The following is a 21,084-nucleotide window of genomic DNA, read 5'->3' as shown; positions in this document are numbered from 1 at the left end:
CTTTGATAACAAACATTTGTCCTGCTCTCATTGGTTTCCATTATTAACTGCCAAGTAAATTCCATTAATAGGAGAAATATGGGTATGTGACTCTGCTCCGTTTCACTGGAAACTGTCCTGCAAAGATGCAAAGATTCAATTAATTTTTCTACTTACTTGTCACTACTGAGCTCCCTCTTCATGCCTGCACAGTGCCTGATGCTAGAGGCAGTACAGCAGGAAAGGAAGGCTGGGTTTCTGCTTTAAAAAAGGCTTACGGTACAAACTCTGAGGATGGGAAGTGTTTTCCTAAAACTCTATCAATGAGGTTTAAGCATATACACAGTTGGTTCGTATGTAAGATGGCTGTGCTGTGCCGATCCTTGAAGCTTACAAAAAGTTTTTTAAAACATCATCAGATATATCCAAAGAGTTTCAGATGCCATTCTGCCAGGACTCCAGTGACACCATTAGAATTTTGGTCATTAACCACTGACCTTCAGTCAAAGTCCTTGAGAATAAAGATGATCTCATTCTTCATTAACAGAATCGTTTATCTTCCTCGTGTGTATAATTTTAGGTGGGAAATGGAACCAAAAGCAGGTACATGTAGAAAAATGTATCATCCCCAAAAGTTGCCAAAAGATACAAAATGTCCATTTCTTAGTAAGAAACTGTAGTTATATATGAGAGCTAGAGACTGATTCCTTCCAAATGAATAAATCATCTTGACTAAATGGCCACATATTTCACAGCACACACACACAGACACACAGACACACACACACACACACACACACACACACTTCACTCTTTCATATGAGCAATAAGCATTCCCCACATGTTCCATTTAATTCCTTCATACCTTCTGTTAAACATTATGTGACGCAGGAAATTTACAGCAGAATGGACAATATAATTGTGCAACTGAACCTGAGCATAGACCTGACCTTTTTTTTAAACCAAAAGCTTATCACACCAATTCCTCTTTTCTACTTGCACATTGTGCCCTGGAGACAGTGGACCTCTAATGATGAAATCAAAGAGATGAGCCGAAGCCAGCGCTGCCCTTGATTTCACAAGAGAGTTAATCATATCCAGCTCTTAGCTCACTCCCTAGCACATAGCAAGTGCAGGCACTGAACAAATATTTGCTGGAAGGAAGAATGAATGAAAACAGTGTCCATACAATTGTGGATTAGCCTGATTCTTTTTGCCTTAAACCAAGGACTCTAATACATTAAAACCCTGGAATGGCAAACTGGGAAGGAGTTTATGTTTTCATTGATGCTTTTAGTCAACAAATATTCTTTGAGACTGAACTTACTTGAGCCACCTGTTTTAGGAGTTGTAGATTCACTTCCTCTAAATGCACTTGGGGTTCTTCTGTTTGGTCTTCTAAGGAGCAGACTGCGTCAGTCACAGCCCCTGCCTTTCACTTCATCTCAGTTTAGGGCGAGCGTATCGCAGGTCGATGGTAGCAGCAAAGTTACTAGGAAAGAAGAAACCTCCTTCTCTCTTTTATTTCAGTATTTACCCTAATTGTTACCATTTCACTAAAGTTGGTTCCCACTTCTTCCTATTCTGCCCTCCTAGTTCCTCTGTAGAAAATTCCAGAAGAGTTGGTTTCCCCCTGAAATACAGATGAACCTAACTCCTGTTTATTGCTATTGGAAATGCAAAATAGTTTCCTACAAAAATAGGAAGATAGTTTCCTACAAAAATAAACATACTTTTTACCACACAATTCAGCAACTGGGCTCTTTGGATTTACACAAAGAAGTTGAAAACTTATCTTCCCACAAAGACCTGAACATGGACGTTTATAGCATCTTTGTTTATAATTGCCAAAACTTGGAAGCAACTGAGATGTCCTTCACGAGGTGAATGGATAAATAAACTATAGTAATACTCAGACAATGGGATATTATCCAACGCTAAAAAGAAATGAACTATCAAGACATGAAAAGACATGGTGGAAACTTGAAAGCATATTACTAAATAAAAGAAGCTGATATGAGAAAGCTACACACTGTATGATTCCAACCATATGACATTCTGTCTCATGGGCAAAACTATGAAGACAATAAAAAGAACAGTGGTTACCAGGGGTTGAGGTGGAGAAGGGAGGGATGAATAGGTAGTATGCAGAGGATTTTTAGGGCAGTGAACTATTCTATATGATATTATTGTGAATACATGTATTTATGCATTTGTCAAAACCCATAGAATGTACAACACCAAGAGTAAATCTTGGGTGGGTGGGAGATGAAGGTAAGGGGGATCAAATATATGGTGATAGAAGGAGAATTGACTCTGGGTGATGAACACACAATGGGATTTATAGATGATGTAATACAGAATTGTACACCTGAAATCTATGTAATTTTACTAACAATTGTCACCCCAATAAATTTAATAATAATAAAAAAAGAGTAAATCTTTGGATGATAATGATGTGTCAACATAGGGTCATTATTGGAAAATGTACCACTCTGGTATGGAATGTTGATAATGGGGGAGGCCATATGTGTGGGTGCAGGGGGTATATGAGAACGTCTGCACTTTCCACTCAATTTTGCTATGAACCTAAAACTGCTCTTAAAAAAAACAGTATTTAAACAAACATATAGATATGTAGATATAGAACTTTAGATCTACATAGAGAGATGAACCTTACTTCAGCCCTTTTCCCCCATTCTTCCACTTCCCCCAAACACACTCCGGTTCAAGCCGCTGTTTCTCAGTCTAGTTGTGTAGGACACAGCTCCCTGGGCCATGCTGGTATTATGAACCTTGTGCTCCCCTCGGCTGAGGAAGTCGGTCGCTGGTCATTGGTCGGCCGCTCACAGCAGCTCACGGCAGCTCTCGCTGGCTGCCGGCCACTTCAGCGACCTCGGCGTTAGGAGCATGGCCCTCCAACCACCTGACCCACCAGGCCGTCCCACTTCAGCCCTTTCTATGCATAAAAATCTATTGTTAGCCCAAGCTTGCCTGGGCTAGAGAGAAGTGGAAAGGACTAGAGAGGAAGGTTAAGAGAAAAGCCTTGTGTTTGCTTCCAGCACAGGTGAGGAGGGAAAAGCCACTGGCTGTGTTCTGTTACTCAGTGGAACACATAAAAAAAAAAAAAAATAAACAACATTGATCTGATCAGAAACACTTAGATGCGACCAGTGGAAAAGCAAGGAGTCTGGCTAGTCCCTCATACTGGGAAAGAAAAGGAAATGGGCAATGTGCCCACGGTTGGAGGCCTAGCCCTCTATGCTGCTGATTACTTTGTCTGCACCCTTCCATTGAATTTGCAGGTCTGCGGTTCTCAGACTTGACTAAACGTTGAGGGCCACCTGCATTATAATCACCTGAAATGCTTTATAAAAATTCAGATTCTCAGGCAAGGCTCCCAGAAAACCAAAATCAGTTATTCAGTGACAGGGTCCAGGAATCTGCATTTTTGAAAAGTTCCCAAGGCTTTCTGATGTGCAGCCAGGCTCATGGGGTACTTGTGCTTACTGCTGGGAAGGGAACTGGGAAAGGAGGAGGAAGACAAATGGAGGAATGTTTATCTGATGCTCCTAGATATAACTTCAAAGATATTCTTCTGGAGACACATTATTTATCATGGTTGTTCTATGCCAAGGGACCATTAGTTTTGTTTGTAAGGATTTTGTGAGCATGCCTGGGAACCACCAATGCATGTTTGAGTCAGCAAAAAAGCTCAGAGTTCAAAACAATGAATTGTAAACAACTGACTTCAAAAAAGAGAGGATGTTACCTTTAATTCTCTGTCCTCAGATTTTAGTCACTCAAAAAGTTGGGACTTCTGTTGCAAGATGGTCTGGCCTTGACTTGTGACCCAGTCTGATAATTAGATTTCTCCCTTGTTTTGAGACTAAGTTGTGATCTCCACCCTATTTCTTTTCTTTATCTGTCTTCCCTATGTTTTCCTTCCAACTCCTTCTAGTCTTTCCCCTCTGTCTTTAAAGGAGCTACTTGCCAGGCGCTAGTCTATTCCTTCAAATGAATAATCTTACCCATATTTCACAACAAAGACGTCTGTAAGATTGGTGCTATAATTATCCACATGTTACAGATGAAGAAAGGGGGGCTCTAATAGATTAAGTGATTTGCTAAAGGCCACTGTTAAGCAGTTGGTTCTATTCTTACCTTGTTCCCTAGTTCTGACATGTAAGACCTTGTCTAGGCCTCCTGCTTGGAACACCAGTCCTTCGGACCTGGGGCCTGGCGTTTCATCTGGTGAAGCCAGCATCCCCAGGTCCCTGCTGTCGCAGGAATAATCCCAGTTCTCCTCCTCTGTGGCTCCTTTACTCTCATGCGACAATCACACATGCAACACTTCTGACACCAGAGGTGTAGGGGGTTTCACCCACCACACAATTCTCTGACATCAGCTGGGTATCCTACAATGTAACTGCATTCTGTCTACCTGGCGATAGCATCAAATTGCAAAGGTTAAGGGCTTAGTCCCACACCAGACTTCCACTGCAGATCTTAGTTGCAAGTAGTAGGTCTCCAGGTTACACAAACTTCTGTCCAATTTGGCTACAGATCGGAGGTTCCCACAACCACCTCCTTGAATTTGAATAATTTGCTAGAGCAGCTCATGTAGAACTCAGGACAACACTTATGTTTATGAGTTTATTGAAGGGTATGATAAAGGATACAGATGAACAGCCAGATGAAGAGATACACAGGGTGCGGTCTGGGAGGGTCCTGAAGGCAGGAGCTTCTGTCCCTGTGCAGCTGGGGTGTATCACCCTCCCAGGACCTGAAGATGCTCACCCACATGGACGCTCACTGAACCCCATACTTTTGGGGTTTTATGGAGGCTTCCTCGCATGGGCACGATCAATTATTAACTCCATTTCCAGTCCCTCTCCCCTCTCTAGAGAAGTGGGAGTGGTGATGGAAATTCAAAGCTCCTAATCATGGCTTGATGTTTATGGTGACCAGCGCCCAGCCAGGAGGCCACCCAGAGTCACCTCATTAGAACAAAAGATGCTCTTATCACTTAGAAATTTACAAGGGTTTTAGGAGCTCTGTGTTAGGAATGTGACAGAGAACTGTGTGTGTGTGTGTGTGTGTGTGTACACTATATATATTACTATTTCACACCTGCTCAGCCTTCTACTACCAAGTTGCTAAGGACAAGCCAGAAAAATGCATGCTGTTTATTGCTAGAAAGGACTTTAGACTCGTCTCTGAGCCTTTTCGCTCGTCTCACCCTGTTTCTTACAATTAGCCTTCCAAGAGTAAGGAGTCAATTCAAAAGAAGTTGCCTTGGTCCAATTAACCGTAATTCCTTTCCTTTAATCCTCTCTCTACCTAAATCCTCCATGCCCTGCTACAGCAGTACCCCCTTTCTGTTTCCTAGAGCAGTGGTGTCTAAACTATGGCCCAGGAGCTCTTCTCTGTTGAAACGTTTCAAGTGGGACATGGACATGCACCATTTTAAGGATATCCATTTCCAGATCCTCAGAGGTTATAGGTCCTAAAATCAATTTGCTTGAGGATGTGCCTATGTTTACATCAGATGTTTTTCTTATTTCATATGTTTTACCCACCCCAAATCTTACTGAGGTGATTTGCCCTGGGTAAAAGAAACAAAAACAGAAAGATAGTACAAAATACCGATTTAGGGTAACTTTAATGATTTACAAAGTGACTTAACCCACAGATCTTTCTGCTGTTCCTTGTCATAGTATTTCTGGCAAGAGAGAAGAAACAAGGATATTTTGGCTCCTCTTGAAAGGTTCTGAATTCTAAGGTGGAGTAGTGTGGCAGGAGGAATGGCATTTTTGTTGTTGTTGTTGTTGTTTAATGACTTTACCTCTTCCAGCTCCTCTATTATCAAAGAAAGCATCATTCTTGAAGAGGCGTACTGTGAGAACAAAGCTAAGAGAACTGCAATAAGAAATACTGAATGTCCCAAACACCTTTTCTCACATATTATAAATGTAAAAATTTCTTTTTAGCTATTCTCAATACTCATCCCCAGCATGAGTCATTAACTAGAAAGAAAAGACTTTAGAGGAGCCGATGTAGACAAAATTAGTTGTGCTGATTCCTTTCCATGCAGTTGCAATATTTTCCAGTACTACCAAGTGTTCAAAATACATTGGCAAAAAGCCACTGAAAGTTATTGTTTTTTATTCAGTTACTGTTATTCAATAAGGTAGTTAAAACCGATTTGTCAAATCAGACAAATATTTCATTTATGATCATTCATCATCTTATTTTATAAAATGCGTAATATTTTTTATTTCCTATTAACAAAAAATTAAATTATATACTAGTCCCAGACTGTTTTCTTTTAAGGAGTATACATCTTTTCATTTCATTAAATAGATAAAAAAATTTCTATTGTGATTTCTAACCAAACTCATGTAACCATTTATGATTTTTTTATATTTTATTTAATTTAATTATTCTCAAAAGTTCAACACCAAAGTTCAACATATACACATATACATAATTATTGAAAGAATATTGTATCATTCATTTTATCACTTTTCTTGCCTCACCAAAATTTATAACTCAGGCCACATATTACATTACATTCAGTAATAAAAAAAGTATATATGTATGCTATTTGTTTCCATAAGTTATTGAAAACTGATTAACTCTATTAGCGCTACATAAATTAACTCTTGACTACACTTAATAATTCATCTTACAAGATGCATTCCATCACATTTTTATAATATTCCTCAAAATGCATATTAATATTTATTCATTTTAATGGAAAAATAAAGTCAGAATTTTCCTGATAGAAAGTAAGTCTGTTTTGCCTAATTGGTTTGACAATAGAACTTTGATAATTAGGCTATATGGTGGACGTCTTCCATAAAACAATTTGTAGCTCTAAGATTTGGAGAAAAATATATTTACGCATGTAATGAGATAAAAGATATTTTATTTTAAAAATTGTACTGAATTTAAAACATTCTATATTTTCCCTGTTCTTTTGTAGCATATGTGGTTAAACCTTTAACTGTAAGAACAACTTACTTACTTTAACTTACTTTTGTAACTTACTTACTTTAACTTACTTTTGTAACTTACTTACTTTAACTTACTTTTGTAACAACAACAGACAAAAGTAATTGTTGTATAATGTGTTTTTGTATACTTCTCAGAAATTTAGAAAATAAATTAATGAATGTGTAGAAAACCCTTTCAGAAGTTAGACGGTTTCCAATACTTTGCTTTCAATAAAATAGATGTAGCAATAATAGAATTTGTCAGGGAGTCATCAAAAATAATTTTGGGTAATAGACAACTAAAATTCACATAGCATAAAATTCACCATTTTAAAGTGTGCAATTCAATGGCTTTTAGTATATTCATAGAGTGGTGCAACCACCATGATAATCAATTTTAGAACATTTTCATCATCTCAAAAAGAAACCCTGCACATTCCTTAGCTGTCACCCTAGGCCTCCCTTACACCTCCTACCTTACATTCTACTACAATCACAAATCTGCTTTTTGTTCCTATAGATTTGGCTATTCCGGATGGTTCATGTGAAAGGAATCTTATAATCCTTTATGGAATCACATTCCTTTATGAGTGACTTCTTTCACTTAGCATAATATTTTTAAGGTTCATCCATGTTGTAGTCTGTATCACCTTTTCATTTATTTTAATTGCTGAATATCCTATTGTATGGATATACAGTAGTCCCTCTTTATTTGCAGATATACATTCCAAGACCCCCAGTGGATGCCTGAAACCATGGATAGTACTGAATCCTATGTACTATGTTTTTTCCTAATCATACAAATTTATGATAAAGTTTAATTTGTAAATTAGGCAGAGTAAGAGATTAATAACAACTAAAAATAAAATAGAACAATTATAACAATATGAGGGGTGGTAAAAATTATGATGAATGTTTAAATTAAAAAAATTTATTACAGTAAAAGACACATTGCCATTAATCCCCTTCAAAATACTCTCCCTTGCTTTGAACACATTTATCCCATCGTTCTTGCTACTTCCTGAAGCAGTTCTGGAAGTCCTCTTTCGTGAGTGTCTTTAGTTGCGCTGCTGTGGCTGCCTCGATGTCCTGAATCATTTTGACTTTGGGGATGAGCCAGAAGTTGCACGGTGCCAGATCCAGTGAATATGGTGGATGAGGACACGCCGCAATATTTTTACTTGACAGAAATTGTACTAGAAGCGATGTGTGACACAAATCCTTCCTGTTGTGATCACAAAATACAGTGAATGCTGCTGCTGAGTGCCATCCATCAGAAAGGTAGGGATCTTCTGTATGGGAAGGGGCATGGTGAACCTTAGTAACCGTGTGTGACAAGTTTCAGTGCAGTCAGTCAGGTGTGAGCTATGGTTGAGAGAAGGTATGTTTTAAAGTGTGTGGTAAATCATAGATCATGAATAATCCATTAACATGAAATGGGCAAACAGTTTCATCCTCCATCATGGTAACACTCCATGTAACACATCGCTTCTGTTATGGCAATTTCTATAAATAAAAACATAACAGTATGTCCTTATCCACTTTATTCACCAGATCTGGCACCGTGCAACTTCTGACTCTTCCGCAAAGTCAAAATGATTCAGGATATCAAGGCAGCCACGACAGCCCAACTAAAGACACTCACGAAAGAGGCTGCTTTCCAGAACTGCTTCAGAAAGTGGCAAGAACGATGGGATAAGTGTGAAGCAAGGGGGAGAACTTGGAGGGGGATTAATGGCAATGTGTCTTTTACTGTAATAATTTTTTAAATTTAAATATTCACCATATTGTTTGATCACACCTTGTATACTTAACAAAAGTTATGTGTATGTCGTCTCTCTCTCTCTCAAACAGTTTTATTGTACTGTATTCACCTTTTTACTTAAAGGAAGCACTTCACAGCTTCTATTTGGAATCACAGCATTACTACTCTTGCACTTTGGGTTAGTTATTAAGTAAAATAAGGGTTGCTTGAGCACATGCACTGCCATAGCAGGCCAGTTGATGTGATCACTGAGACAGTTACTAAATGACTAAAGGGTGGGGAGAGTACACAGCATGGATATGCTGGACAAAGGGACGATTCATGTCCTGGGCAAGACAGAGCAAGATAGCAGCATGAGATTTCATCACCCTGCTCAGAATGGTGCACGATTTAAAACTTATGAATTGTTCATCTCTGGAATTTTCCATTTAATAGTTTCGTACTGCAGTTGACCGAAGGTAACTGAAATCTCAAAAAGCAAAACCATGGATAAAGGGGGACTACTGTACCACATTTTACTCATTTATAGGTTGATGGGTATTTGGATCATTTCCATATTTTTTGCTATTATAAATAATGCTGCTATGAACACTCATGTACAAGTTTTTGTATAGACCTAAGTTTTCCTTTCTCTTGGGTGTATATATATATATATATATATATATATATATATATATATATATATATATATATATTTAGAAGTGGAATTACTGGGCCAATGGTAACTTTATGTTTAACCTTTTGAGGCAATGCCAGACTGTTTTCTAGGAGGCCGCACCATTTTGTATTCCCACCAGCAGTGTACGAGGGGGCTCCAAGTTCTCCACATCTTTGCAAACATTTTTCATTATCTGCCTTTTTATTTTATTTTTTTATTTTTATCATGGCCATCCTAGTAGTTGTGAAGTGGTATGTCACTGTGGTTTTGATTTGCATTTCCTTGATAGCTAATGATGTTGAGCATCTTTTCATGTGCTTGTTGGCCATTTGTATATCTTTAGAGAAATGTCTATTCAGATTGTTGGCCAATTTTAAAAACTGGGCTATTTGTCTTTGTATTATTGAGTTGTAAGGATTCTTTAAATATTCTAGCTACAAGTCCCTTATTAGATGTATGATTTGCAAAACTTTTCTCTTGATTATGTGATTTTTGACATGGAACTCAGAAAGAGTTAAAAGTATTAGGTGATATTGATATAATAAAACTCCATCTATTTATGTAAATGAGGTTTCTTAGCTCTTACATTTACAAAATAAAATATAGAGATAGAATTAATACTGAATCCTGCTTAATTTTAGCAATATGTGATTATTTATCCTTGGATAGAGGGAAATTTAAAAATCTAGTCTTATTCATTTGCATAATTTTCATTAAATATTTCTAGTTAAAATTTTACTTTTTATGTTTAATAATTTTTATATAAATTCTAATATATTTATGCTTTTTGACCTGTTGTATACTAACAATCACAATGATCAGTTAATGTAGATGAAACTTTTTAAAATGAGAGCTTTATGGCCTTATATTAACTACATTTTAAAATTTAAATTTATATGTATACTTATTTCAGGCAGTATTACAAGGGAATCAATAAACAGTCCTCGAGCATAAAAATACTTATAATAAATGTTAATATTTATAAGATACCAGAACTGAGATTCTGAAATATTTAACCTCATACTGAAATTCTTCAAAATTCTTTAATGTATGAACAAAAGAGTTTCACAAGTTTCTAACAAGCTACTCCTTTCTTTGATCTCCACCAAAATGGCCTTTCTTGTGCGTGGGAGAGTGGGGCTGCACAGTCTTAATTTTCTAGAGCAGGCAGAAGTTCTCAAAATGGTAGTTGTATGCTTTCTGCAATTGCATGCTCTTGGATGCTAATTACTCACCTTGGTATCATCATCTGCCTGTTGCATATATTCTCCCGAAGATCACTCTCCATCCTAGGATTTATGGCAAGGTACAAATTCCAGTCTTTCCATTATGTTATAATGGAATAGAGTTAAACATATCCGGATCTGCCTCTTTTTCTTTCTATTCATTCATTCATCAAATACAGTATGCCTTCTCACGTGCCTGGTACTATTCTAGGGAATAGAAATACAATAATGAACAGGCAGACAATGTCCTTTCTTTGCTGGGATCTCTCTTCTAGAAGAGGAAGATCAAGGAATAGATCAGAAACAAATGAGATTATTTTGGGCAGCATTAAGTACTGTGAAGAAAACAAAAGAGGGTGATATTACAATGAGTGTTATTAAGAAGTAGGGGTACTTTAGAGGTGGGAGGGTGAGACTCTTTAAGGAGCTAACATTGGAACTAAAGCCTGAGTGGTGAGAAGAAAGTAGCCAGGAAGTGAACACAGCCAGTGCAAAGGCCATCAGCAGAAAGAAGGTTGGTGTTTCTGGATAATTTCCAAACCTGGGCTTGGAGAGTACTGAAAAGGAGTACTGAGCGGGAGAGGTAAGGTTGGAGAGGCATTTTATCCCAAGTACAATGGTAAGCCACAGATAAGTTTTAAGCAGAGGAGTAACTGATCTGGTTTATATTTTAAAAGAAAATCCTCTGGCAATTGTGATAAAAATGAATTATATAAATTTTGGGGGAAAGGGTTCAATGAGAAGGAGAAGGGGAAGGAGTTAGCTACTGTGGTAGTAGAGGCCAGAGATTATGATGAGTTGGACTGGGTTAGAAATGATAGAAGTGAGAACATTCAAGATATACTTTGGAGGTGGAGCTGATAGGACTTGTTAATAGGATATGGGTTGTGAGGAAAAGAGACGAATCAAGGACAATTCCTAGGAACTTACAGAATTTCTGCAAAGATGGGAGTTGGTAAAGAGTTGCACTGTTTTGAGACAGGTTCTTTGTAGCATACTGTCTTGGCTGCCAAAAATCTGCCTTAGAAATGCATTCCCACAAGGCCTGTCCCATTCTTTGCCCAGATCTGGCATATTTTTTTTTCTGCGCTCTATGGCCCTTGTCATCCCAATCACACCACATAGACCATGACCACTTCTCAGCTGGCTTGTTAACTCTTGGATGGGGTTATCATCTCTTGAAGGACACCACATGCCATGCCTGCACCAGGCACCTGACATTCATTCAATATTTACAATAACTCTCCAGTGTCTCTGGAGCAAGCAAGAAAGTTTGGATTGCTGGGGAATGGAAAGAAGTTAGGACCAGGAGTAGTGAGGCCTGGGTTCAAGTATGAGGGTACTATAGCCCCTATAGACCTAACTTGGAGCTAAAGTAACCTTGGACTAGTAAATTAGCCACTAAGAAAACGGGGAGGTTGACACTACAGATGATTTTTAAACTCCCTCAAAGATACTTGTATGAGATAGTCCCTTCTTTTCCTACCCTTGTAGGTCCACTAGTGTGGGCAGCGGTCGGAACCAATGGCGTAGGGACTGTCTGCTCAGTAGTGGCCGCCCCTCAGTTCTCTGCCTTAGAGGTCAGTCCTGGCCGAAAGTCAGCCAATGGTCCAGGAAGCTGCAGAGCTTCCAACGCCTGGAGCGCAAATAAGTGGGGGATAGGTCATTCCAGGACAAGGGAGAAAAAGCTCCGAGAAACTACAACTCCCAGGAGCTCATAGGGTGTCACTCGGTGGCCTGGGCCTGGTGCATGCCGGGAGAGGTAAACGGTCTCCCACCGCACTTCATTGTTAAGGCCGTTCAGGACAGGTAACCTGTGCGCATGCTCAGTCACGTCCAACTAGACAACTAGTTCAGCTTTCCTCCTTTCCGCTCACTTCTCTTTCCGGCCTCGCCCAGGCGCGCTTTTCGCTGCCTCAACTCTCCGCCCTCTTTTCAAGGATTTTGGAGGGGCGGGACCTCTGGCGAGCACCTTCCCAGTGGTGTGGACACGCGCGTTCACGGGAGATTAAAGAGGGTGGAGACTAAACACTGGGTGCGGGAGGTAGCGAGGATAGAACACCGCAGAGCATATAAGGCGCATGCGTCCTAGGGGAGGTGCTGCAAGGGTTTGGGAATTGCGGAGGGGCTGGACGGAAATGTACAAGTAGGCAGACGCAAGCGCATTGGGCCGTCAGCGCCCCGCCTCCGTTTTTAGGTTTCCCCTCCCCTCCACCGCCCTTCCGGAAGTGCCGCCGCCCTCGCGCCGACCAGCGGCCACCTCCTGCGGCAGGCCCCGCCCCTTACCGGCTCCGCCCCCTGGCGCTCCGCCCCCTCCGCTGGTGGTGGTGCGGGGTTGTAGCGCCGGTGGTGGCGGTTTCGGTGCACGAAGCCGGGAGCGCTGAGTCGTTCCCGGGGGCGGCGGCCAGGCTATGATCGCGGGTCCCCGGCTTCCCGCTCGGGCCAACCAGAGTCCTTGTTTCAGCTCTTGCCTGTCCTCGAGCGGTCTCCTCAGCCCGGCCCCAGTGCGCGGTTGGCAGCGGCGCCCCGGGCGCGCCCCCTCCTCCGATGGCGGCGGAGATCCAGCCCAAACCGCTGACCCGAAAGCCAATCTTGCTGCAGCGGGTCGAGGGGTCCCAGGAGGTGGTGAATATGGCCGTGATCGTTCCCAAGGAGGAGGGCGTCATCAGCGTCTCGGAGGACAGGTACAGACCGCTGCCCCTCTGTCGCGAGGAGGGGCGGGACGGGCTGGCGATCCTGGAACCCGCATCAGGGGCTGTGCTTCCACGTCGGCGCAAGTGTAGACAAGCTCCTTTAAGTTTTTATTATAATAAGCATCCTGGTGGTGCGGGTGTCCGATTGTGCGCCGCGGCGGCTGCTTGGGTCGGGGAAGCGGAGATCCGACAGAGGCGTACGCTCTGGGCTCACCCGGAGCGGGCTGACGCTGCCGGCGCCAGGGAGGCCCATGGACTAACGCTACGCCGGCCACCCTGGTTCTGGGTCCAGCCCTGAGGACGGGAGGGGGAGAGGGAGGAGCCGCCCGGCCCTGCAGGTGTGTACCTGGGGAGGATGCTCCGAGCCGCCTCTGCGAAAATAACAGAGGCTTTTTGAGTTCTCTGGTACAGTTCTTAGGACTCCAAACGGAGAAAGCAAATGCCTCTTCTGCCAGACATTCCCACCGAATCCAGATTTCCTGGACATCTTACACTGAATTCAGTGAATATTGCCAAGTTGTGAAAAGAGTAACTTTGGGTTTCTGCCCAAAGGAGAGGTGTCTTCCTCTTTTTTTTTTTTTTTTTTTTTTTTAATCTCTTCGAGTTCAGAGGGAAGCGCCTAGAACTTGCAAGGGACCACTGCTGCAAACAGCTCTTGAGTTCCTTCTTTGCTTGCTTCCTTTCTTTTTGCTTAATTTGCAGAAGTGGAGCCAGTTGTTCTGCCTTTAATACTCTCCCTTGTTTTAAAGACAAAAGCGTTTTTTGCTTTAATTTAATGCCCTTTAGTTTGCAGAAATTAGGCTGACGATGCTAATTTTCATAGGACTGCTGCTTAAATATAGTAGTTATGGTATTTTTCTGGAATTGTTGCTTTGATACTATCTACTAGCATTCCAAAAAATTTAACACTGTAGAGGTATATGACAAGGAGCTTTAACCCTAAAACAGTAGTTAGATTTTCGTAATGTAAATTCAAATTATTCTGAGAGAATATTTTTTCTCTGTGACTCCTAACATTGCAGGCAGAGGTAAAGTAACACAGTGTCATTACTGTCTTTATAGTCAATTCAGTGCTTTGCATACAATGTGGCTTCAAAAAACTTGCCTGATAGATTTATTCATGTCATAGGTATTTCCCTATAACTAGGATGAATATATTGAAGACGTGCGCATGTCTACATCATAGTCCATACAGATGGCCAAATGGATTCATTTCTTATGCAGATCCAATGGAAAACGTTGTAAACATAACACCAATGGCAAACAGTGTGCAATAAACAGAAGAAATTCATGCCTGAAATGTAATATATGAATGTAGAAACCTTTTGAAATTCACAAAGAAGTCTTGTGAGTTTTGATAGAGGCAAACTTCTATTAAAGACATTGCTTCTGGACGTACAAGTCTTTTGTAACAATTGTATTTAAAGGAATATATTGATAGACATCACTTTTCCCAGTCTGTAACTACTAGAGATGAAACCGCTCAACCTAACTGCTGTAGGAAATTCGTAAGTAAATTCATTAAAGCAAGTAAAAGAAGAAAGGTAGTTAAACCTATTCCTTTAATACTAGTTGTGAAACTTCTTTTTGCTTTGGTTGATGGTTTTGATGTTTTTGTTTTGTTTTAAAGAGTTCAGAGGGCTCTTAGAGGTTATTTGCTCTAACAGCTTCATTTTGTAAATGAGAAAATTTAGGCCACAGGATTTACCTGCCCAAATTCATGTTGCTGGTGGTAGAGACAGGCCTAGCTCCTCAGTCTTCTGATTTCCAAAGCAGTCTGTTTATCTTAAAGGAAACAGCTTTAGTAGGGTGCATTTCAAAGTATTTGGAGAAGCTAATAGTAGCTTATATGAAAGAAACTGAAAATAAGTTTCATTTGATTATAGGACAAAAGAAATGTGACATTTAGCTACATATTACCTTAATTTCCACTTTTCTAGTTTACAATGTAAATAATAGAATTTATTTTATTACAGAGTTAAATAAATAAGGCCTACCCATAAGTTCAGGATTCTTCTTTACCTATATTTTATTATTACTCAAATTCACAAGTCTGTGTTTCTGTAGGAGGAGACTTGGACTACATGGAAATAACTTTGTTATTTAGAACTCGTTTTCGATTATGGTTTTCATTAAAACAGAATTGATCTCTATTCTTGCTTTTCAAAATCCAATGTCACTGTCAATAAAGATATGAAGATAGAATATTGATTTTCATCTAAACCTACAAAGCCATTTCCATTAACTGCTTCAGCTAGAAACTAGTAGTCTTTATTCCTGAACTGTAAGGTTAAGCCACTGATAATGTCCCATCCCTGAATGGCAGTTGCCTATAAATTCTTTTGAAACCCTGGTTTCTCTTTTTGACCTCTGACTTCCAATAACCTTTATCTGTACCTTTGAAAACATTGAACATTTTCTATTTTAAACAGTATTATAGATACTTGTCCATTTATCTTCTCAATGAGTTACCTAAGGTGCTATGTACATCTTATTTATTGTGTTATAGTATCTTTGGGGCCTAACATAGTGCTTGGCACACAGTAGGCTCTCAGTAAACATTCATTGTATCAGTAACTGATCTGTTTTTGTTTCTGAAAGCACAGCATCTTACCTATTGTAGACCTTTAACTGATATTTGTTGAATGAATTTTATGACAACCTGTGTGGACAAATAAATGTACACTTAGGGATGGGCAGGCTTTAAGGTGCCTTAAGATTTTGGAAGTCCATGCGTAATTTCATTCATTTCTTCGACAAACATTTGAGTTTCTCCTGTGTTTCAAGTACATGTGCACAGTACAAATACACTGGTGAAAACGACAAGGTCCTTTTAGGAAATTTTAGAAGATAATAAAACCAGAGCCACTAATATTTATAATTGAAAAGAGAATTTTCAGATGGGGAAGAGTGGCTGGATTCCACAGTCTTTGCTGTCCCCTACGTTTTACCTTCCTCAGGAGGAGTCTTACCTTTCTGAGAGGAGACTTGGACGACCATTTTCACCCTTATGGTTCTGTGGCGGACTGCTAGCATTCTAATAGTCAGGCCCAAGAGAAGATAAAAACTCTCACCTTCAGTTCATCTTAGCATAGTTAAGACAGGCTGGAACTTTACTGGATATCAAGAGAGGAAATATAAGGGAATATAAGAAATAACCATCTGACTTATAATTAGACATTCCTGTTGCTGCCATAACAGAGCTTGTTCCTAGAACTCAGTAGCCTTATGTGAGTATCTTTACTTTGCTGGTAGCTGGATTCTATCTTAAGCCCAGCTTTGGTACCTTGAGTTCCTTTTTCCCCGGCTTCTTTCTGGACTTGTTTTCTGAGCGAATGCCATTTTAATACTCCTTGCTGAGGAGCTTCCTCCCAGACATCTTGGCTCTATTTTGCAGCTTAGCGGGGGTTTCCTCGTCCAGTGGCAGCTTCTTCTCCAAGTGTTGAAGTCTTTTCTCCAGGTAGGACCTAGCTCCATCCAGACCTTTATCTTTGTAAATTCTTTATAGGCGTATCTTAACACAAGTCAGTAATCTTAGCATTCATACAGAGAATTTCAGTAACTCTTGGTAGTATTTAAAGAATTATAGGAAATTGTTCCATTACTAGTAGTCTATCCCCATGGAATGGGTAAAAGCGTATGTTTTTTTTTTTTTTTCTTTTTCTTTTTTAATCTCAGTATAAGGAGATGGGCTGAATGAAGATAGGTGCAAACAGTGTCCTCTGAGGTTGTCTAGGAATCTCCTCTGCTTGTGGTGGTTAGAGAAAAGGAACTCTGCTCCAGATGGATCTTGCAGGATGAATTGGAGTTCATGTGAAAAAGCTAGAGGTGAGGAAAGGATATTCTAGGTAGAGAAGGAGGAGAAAACTCTCATTCATTGAGAGGCACTAGAATGGACTGGTTAAGGGTATAAACTCAGCAGCCAGTCTGTTTGAATTCCGAACCCAGCTCTGAGTGTCACACTTTGAAGAATCTGAAAAATTAGTGACTCCAAGGGAATAACTATAACTGTGAAAACTCACAAATCTCTGGGTGCAAGAATTTGGAGTTCTTGCCTGGATTAAAAGCCCTGAGGATGTGATGGTGGGGTGTGGGGGAGGCGACTCTGGGCAACTGCTGTTTGTCTTCTGACTCTCTCCAGGACCAGTGCATGCAATGTCGCTGTGTTCTCTGTAAACCCTGACTGCAGACAGAACCCCTGGAATGGGTAAAAAGGAATCAGATTTTTATCTCGTATAAAGTGACCCGATCCCCAGTGCTTAGCACAAAGGAGAAAGGCAATATATGTCCATTGAATGAAATTAAACACTGGTTGATCAGACATCTGTTTGGAATGGAATGATCCTGAGTAGGTTGTGAGTTTCCAAGAGCAAAGATATTTGAATTGAACATGAGGGGACTTTAGCGTTTTGCTTTTGGCCCAGGGTAAGTAACATTGCAAAAGGGGATGGGGTGGGAAGCGGCTGGGACCAGAGAGGGGTTGGATTTTTTAATCTCTAAGGCCCTTTTTTCCATCTCTGAACTATGATTATAAGTGGCTATATAACTACTTGACTGTTTCTTGAAAAGATACCTTAAAATTTCATTTCATTTTATAAATTTCTATATTATTGGGTCATTTACCATTGATTTTTTTCATTATGCAATTGCAATATCTCAGTTCTCTTGTTGAAACCATTAGTTTCACTCATTCTTAGACCTTGGCTCAGTTCAGTTGAGCTTCTGGTGGAGTTTTACGTATCATGCATTTTATAACACTTGCATCAAAAAAATGTAATTCAAATTAAAGTTTTTCCCACAGTGTAAGCATAGTTCTGAAAGTTGAGGACTTCTTAGAATGATGGTGTGAGGTCTCTAAAGCTGACAAAATTAAAACCCATCTAAACTAATTTTTGAGTATGTCAAGTCTATTTAAATGTCATAAAATGAATAAACTTTCAACTATGCCCTAGAGACTCATCACTTGGTGGTCATAATTGCTGGTTTCAAGGTCCCCAAATGGGAAATGCCCCGTATGATGAAAATTAGACCTTTATGCTGGATTCAGAACATGAAGCAGTCTTCATGCCAACAAATCTGTCTGGAAACAGGCTGCCTCTGTATCTCTAAAGGTCAGAATATAGACTGACTTTTTAAGAAAAGATTGCTATGGGTAAGCTCGTTTAAGGAGGCTCACTAGAGGAGGTGTAGCTTCCAGGGACCTCAAAACAGATGGTTCTGAATTTCCTGCTTAAGTTACGCAATTTAACCAGATTCTGGCCAGGACCTCAAAAGGTCTGAATCAGAATACATTCATCTGGATATGACAAGACAATGGAAAATATAAGAGTGGCAATTCTGACACTGTTGGAATGAATGTTTCACAGATTGTGAAATCCTGACCAGTTATCTTATACCTCAAGGGTTACTTTGGGAAAAAAATAAAGGTAAAAATCATAAGATTTTAGTAGCTGAAAGAGACTTCAGAGAGCTGATCTTTTCCAAGAACACAAAATCAAAACTTTAAAAGCAGAAATGCTGCTTTCTGCTTGCATAACATCTTTCCCTGGCTCTGTTTTCACTTTGAATTTGGCTTTGAGACAGAGACATTTTCTGTTTGTTATTGAGAACAATTGTGATGTCATTACAAAATAACAATTTGGGGGAAATTAAAACACTTAGTGGTGTTTAGAAAGCAATAAGTAAATTGTGGTTTAAGACTATTTCAAGTAGTGCTCTATTGATATCTATAACACTAAATAAATTATATACAGTATATACTTACCTGAAAAGAAAATGGCCATCAAGGCAAGCTTTTCTTCTCAACCACAGTATCAGAATAGAAGGAGGTAACACTCATTCAATTTTATATGAATAGGTCTCTCCAGGAGAGTACCACAATTAGCCTAGAAATTTCCTAATGCAGAAAAAATAACTCTTCCTTGTGCAACTTCAGTAAGTAGTCCTATTAACTTTTTTTTTTTTTAAAGGGCAGGGGGCCGCCTCATCCAAACGCTTCATTTAGTTATTAGGAAAAATTAATTCAGAGTGTGTAAGAAACTAACAAATAAGAGCAAAAAAGAAAAAAAGTCATCTACTTGTCTCTTGGCAGGGAGTGCTGCTTTGTGCTCTGTGTGCCTTTAATTTAGATTCTTGGGAAAGAACTGGGACTGGGAGTCTGGCTTAGCTGTACTCTGCATTGACCTTGGGAATTTTCTAGGGCATCGCATCACTCGAAGCCTCAGTTTCTCCATCTGGTAAAGGAGGGCATAGGATTTCCTAGCTGTGACTCTGGCACTATGACGTGTCACATACTGACTAGATAAGTGAAAAATATTTGCAACCACATCATAAAGCCTCAAGTGGAGAAAAGTGCACAGAGGGGAAAAAGTAGCACGCAATTTTTGAGGCAACTGTAAAGTGATGCTTTCTCAAGCCTTGGGATGGCAGTGGTTATTTATTCCTGGATGAAATATTAAAGAGGTGTTTGTTTTGTATTGCCTGATACCTAGTTGAGCTGGATTCACTACATTCCTACTTCTAGGAGAATCCTTTAATTTCAAATACTGAACAATTTAGCTCTGGGTGGTTTGCAGGGCCTGGGTTGTCTAATGCTTTTGAAACTTTTTTGACCACAAATCATAGTAAGAACTGTATTTAGCATTGCCACCCAAGACTCACATACTTTGACACACATAGGTAACTGAAACAAAAGTTTTATAAAATAGTATCATTTTAATGAGACGTGCATGCTGAGATTTTCTGTTCTATTGTACCCTTCATAAAATCCTGGCTGTGACTCAATCATTTGATTTCATGACCCATAATGGGTTGAGAACAATAGTTTGAAATACAGTGCCTTAGATAAACTGTTGAAGTTTTGTACCCTCCTTCTCTCTGTGTGTAGTTTTGGTGTTCTAGGTGGTGGAAATACAGTTCAACGCAGAAACTGTCACCCACCCAAGGCTGCCCCACCTCTGGCCACCCTGCCTTTCTGAATTCCCGCTGGGATCATATAATTGATCTTGTCTTACCAGAAGCCTCCAAGTCAGAAGATAACAAGTATAAGCCCTTTCAGCCCAGATCCAGAAAAAAACCAGAAGTACAGCAGGTTGGGCAGGTGTGTTTGGGTTTTTGTGATTGTTCTTTTATTACTGAGTTAGGACTCAGAAGTGGTGCGTCTCGTCTAAATTAGGAATGTCAGTTGCTCACCTCTCTGTATGGACTATGCTTTTCTTTTTAGCTAGGCATATTTACCTATAAAATGGAGCTGTTCAAAGGTTTTTATGCATTTTCCATTAACTAAATTTTTTATCTTTTGAATTTCTAAGGATCAACTTATATTTTAAGTAATCATAGTAGTGATCCCTCTGGGGTATGTTTACATTTTGAATAAAGATAATATAACTATAATAAAGTATAATTATAATTCTCTCAGTACAATGACAGTTTTGTTTTATATATTCCCTCCTAGCAGTCTTTCTGATGCAGCTTTCAAAAATATGACTATAATCATATACTTTTATATTCTTGCCCCCACTTAAAATTCTGCCACCAACTACTTAGTCCTTAACCCATTATTTTAAGTGGCTGTATACTTTTCCTTTCTTTACGTAGTCACTCAGACTTATTTAATGCTTGTGCTGTATGAACTTGCCCCTGGATCTCCCATCATGAATAAGATATCTTGTTCTCAAGGTGCTGATAATCTAGTGGGTACATGTTAATTTTTTTTTATGACTATTTTGTAACTATCATTTTGTACTTTTTTTTTTTTAAGGGG

General features: G+C 39.6%; 1 protein-coding gene and 1 long non-coding RNA gene across 2 annotated transcripts in view; one reads left to right on the top strand and one right to left on the bottom strand.

The window, feature by feature from the left end:
- LOC141571061 (uncharacterized) overlaps positions 1-12,906 on the bottom strand; it is a 102,349-nt gene extending 89,443 nt beyond the window's left edge. Inside the window, exons 1-2 of the long non-coding RNA XR_012495565.1 lie at positions 12,116-12,906; positions 10,639-10,836 (exon numbers count right to left, since the gene is read on the bottom strand). This is a non-coding gene — a long non-coding RNA (uncharacterized LOC141571061). The remainder of the gene's footprint in view (positions 1-10,638; positions 10,837-12,115) is intronic.
- A 24-nt stretch (positions 12,907-12,930) lies between these two features.
- The window catches only part of WDFY2 (WD repeat and FYVE domain containing 2), a 171,957-nt gene continuing 163,803 nt past the window's right edge, over positions 12,931-21,084 (top strand). The window contains exon 1 of the mRNA XM_019752158.2: positions 12,931-13,313. Within this exon, the coding sequence (XP_019607717.1) occupies positions 13,177-13,313 (137 nt within the window). The 5' untranslated portion in view covers positions 12,931-13,176. The remainder of the gene's footprint in view (positions 13,314-21,084) is intronic.

Source organism: Rhinolophus sinicus, linkage group LG04, assembly GCF_036562045.2.
Source record: "Rhinolophus sinicus isolate RSC01 linkage group LG04, ASM3656204v1, whole genome shotgun sequence".
NCBI classification, from domain to species: Eukaryota; Metazoa; Chordata; class Mammalia; order Chiroptera; family Rhinolophidae; genus Rhinolophus; species Rhinolophus sinicus.
Note: the sequence above shows the minus strand (reverse complement) of the source record. Positions and strands in the feature narration are given on the sequence as shown.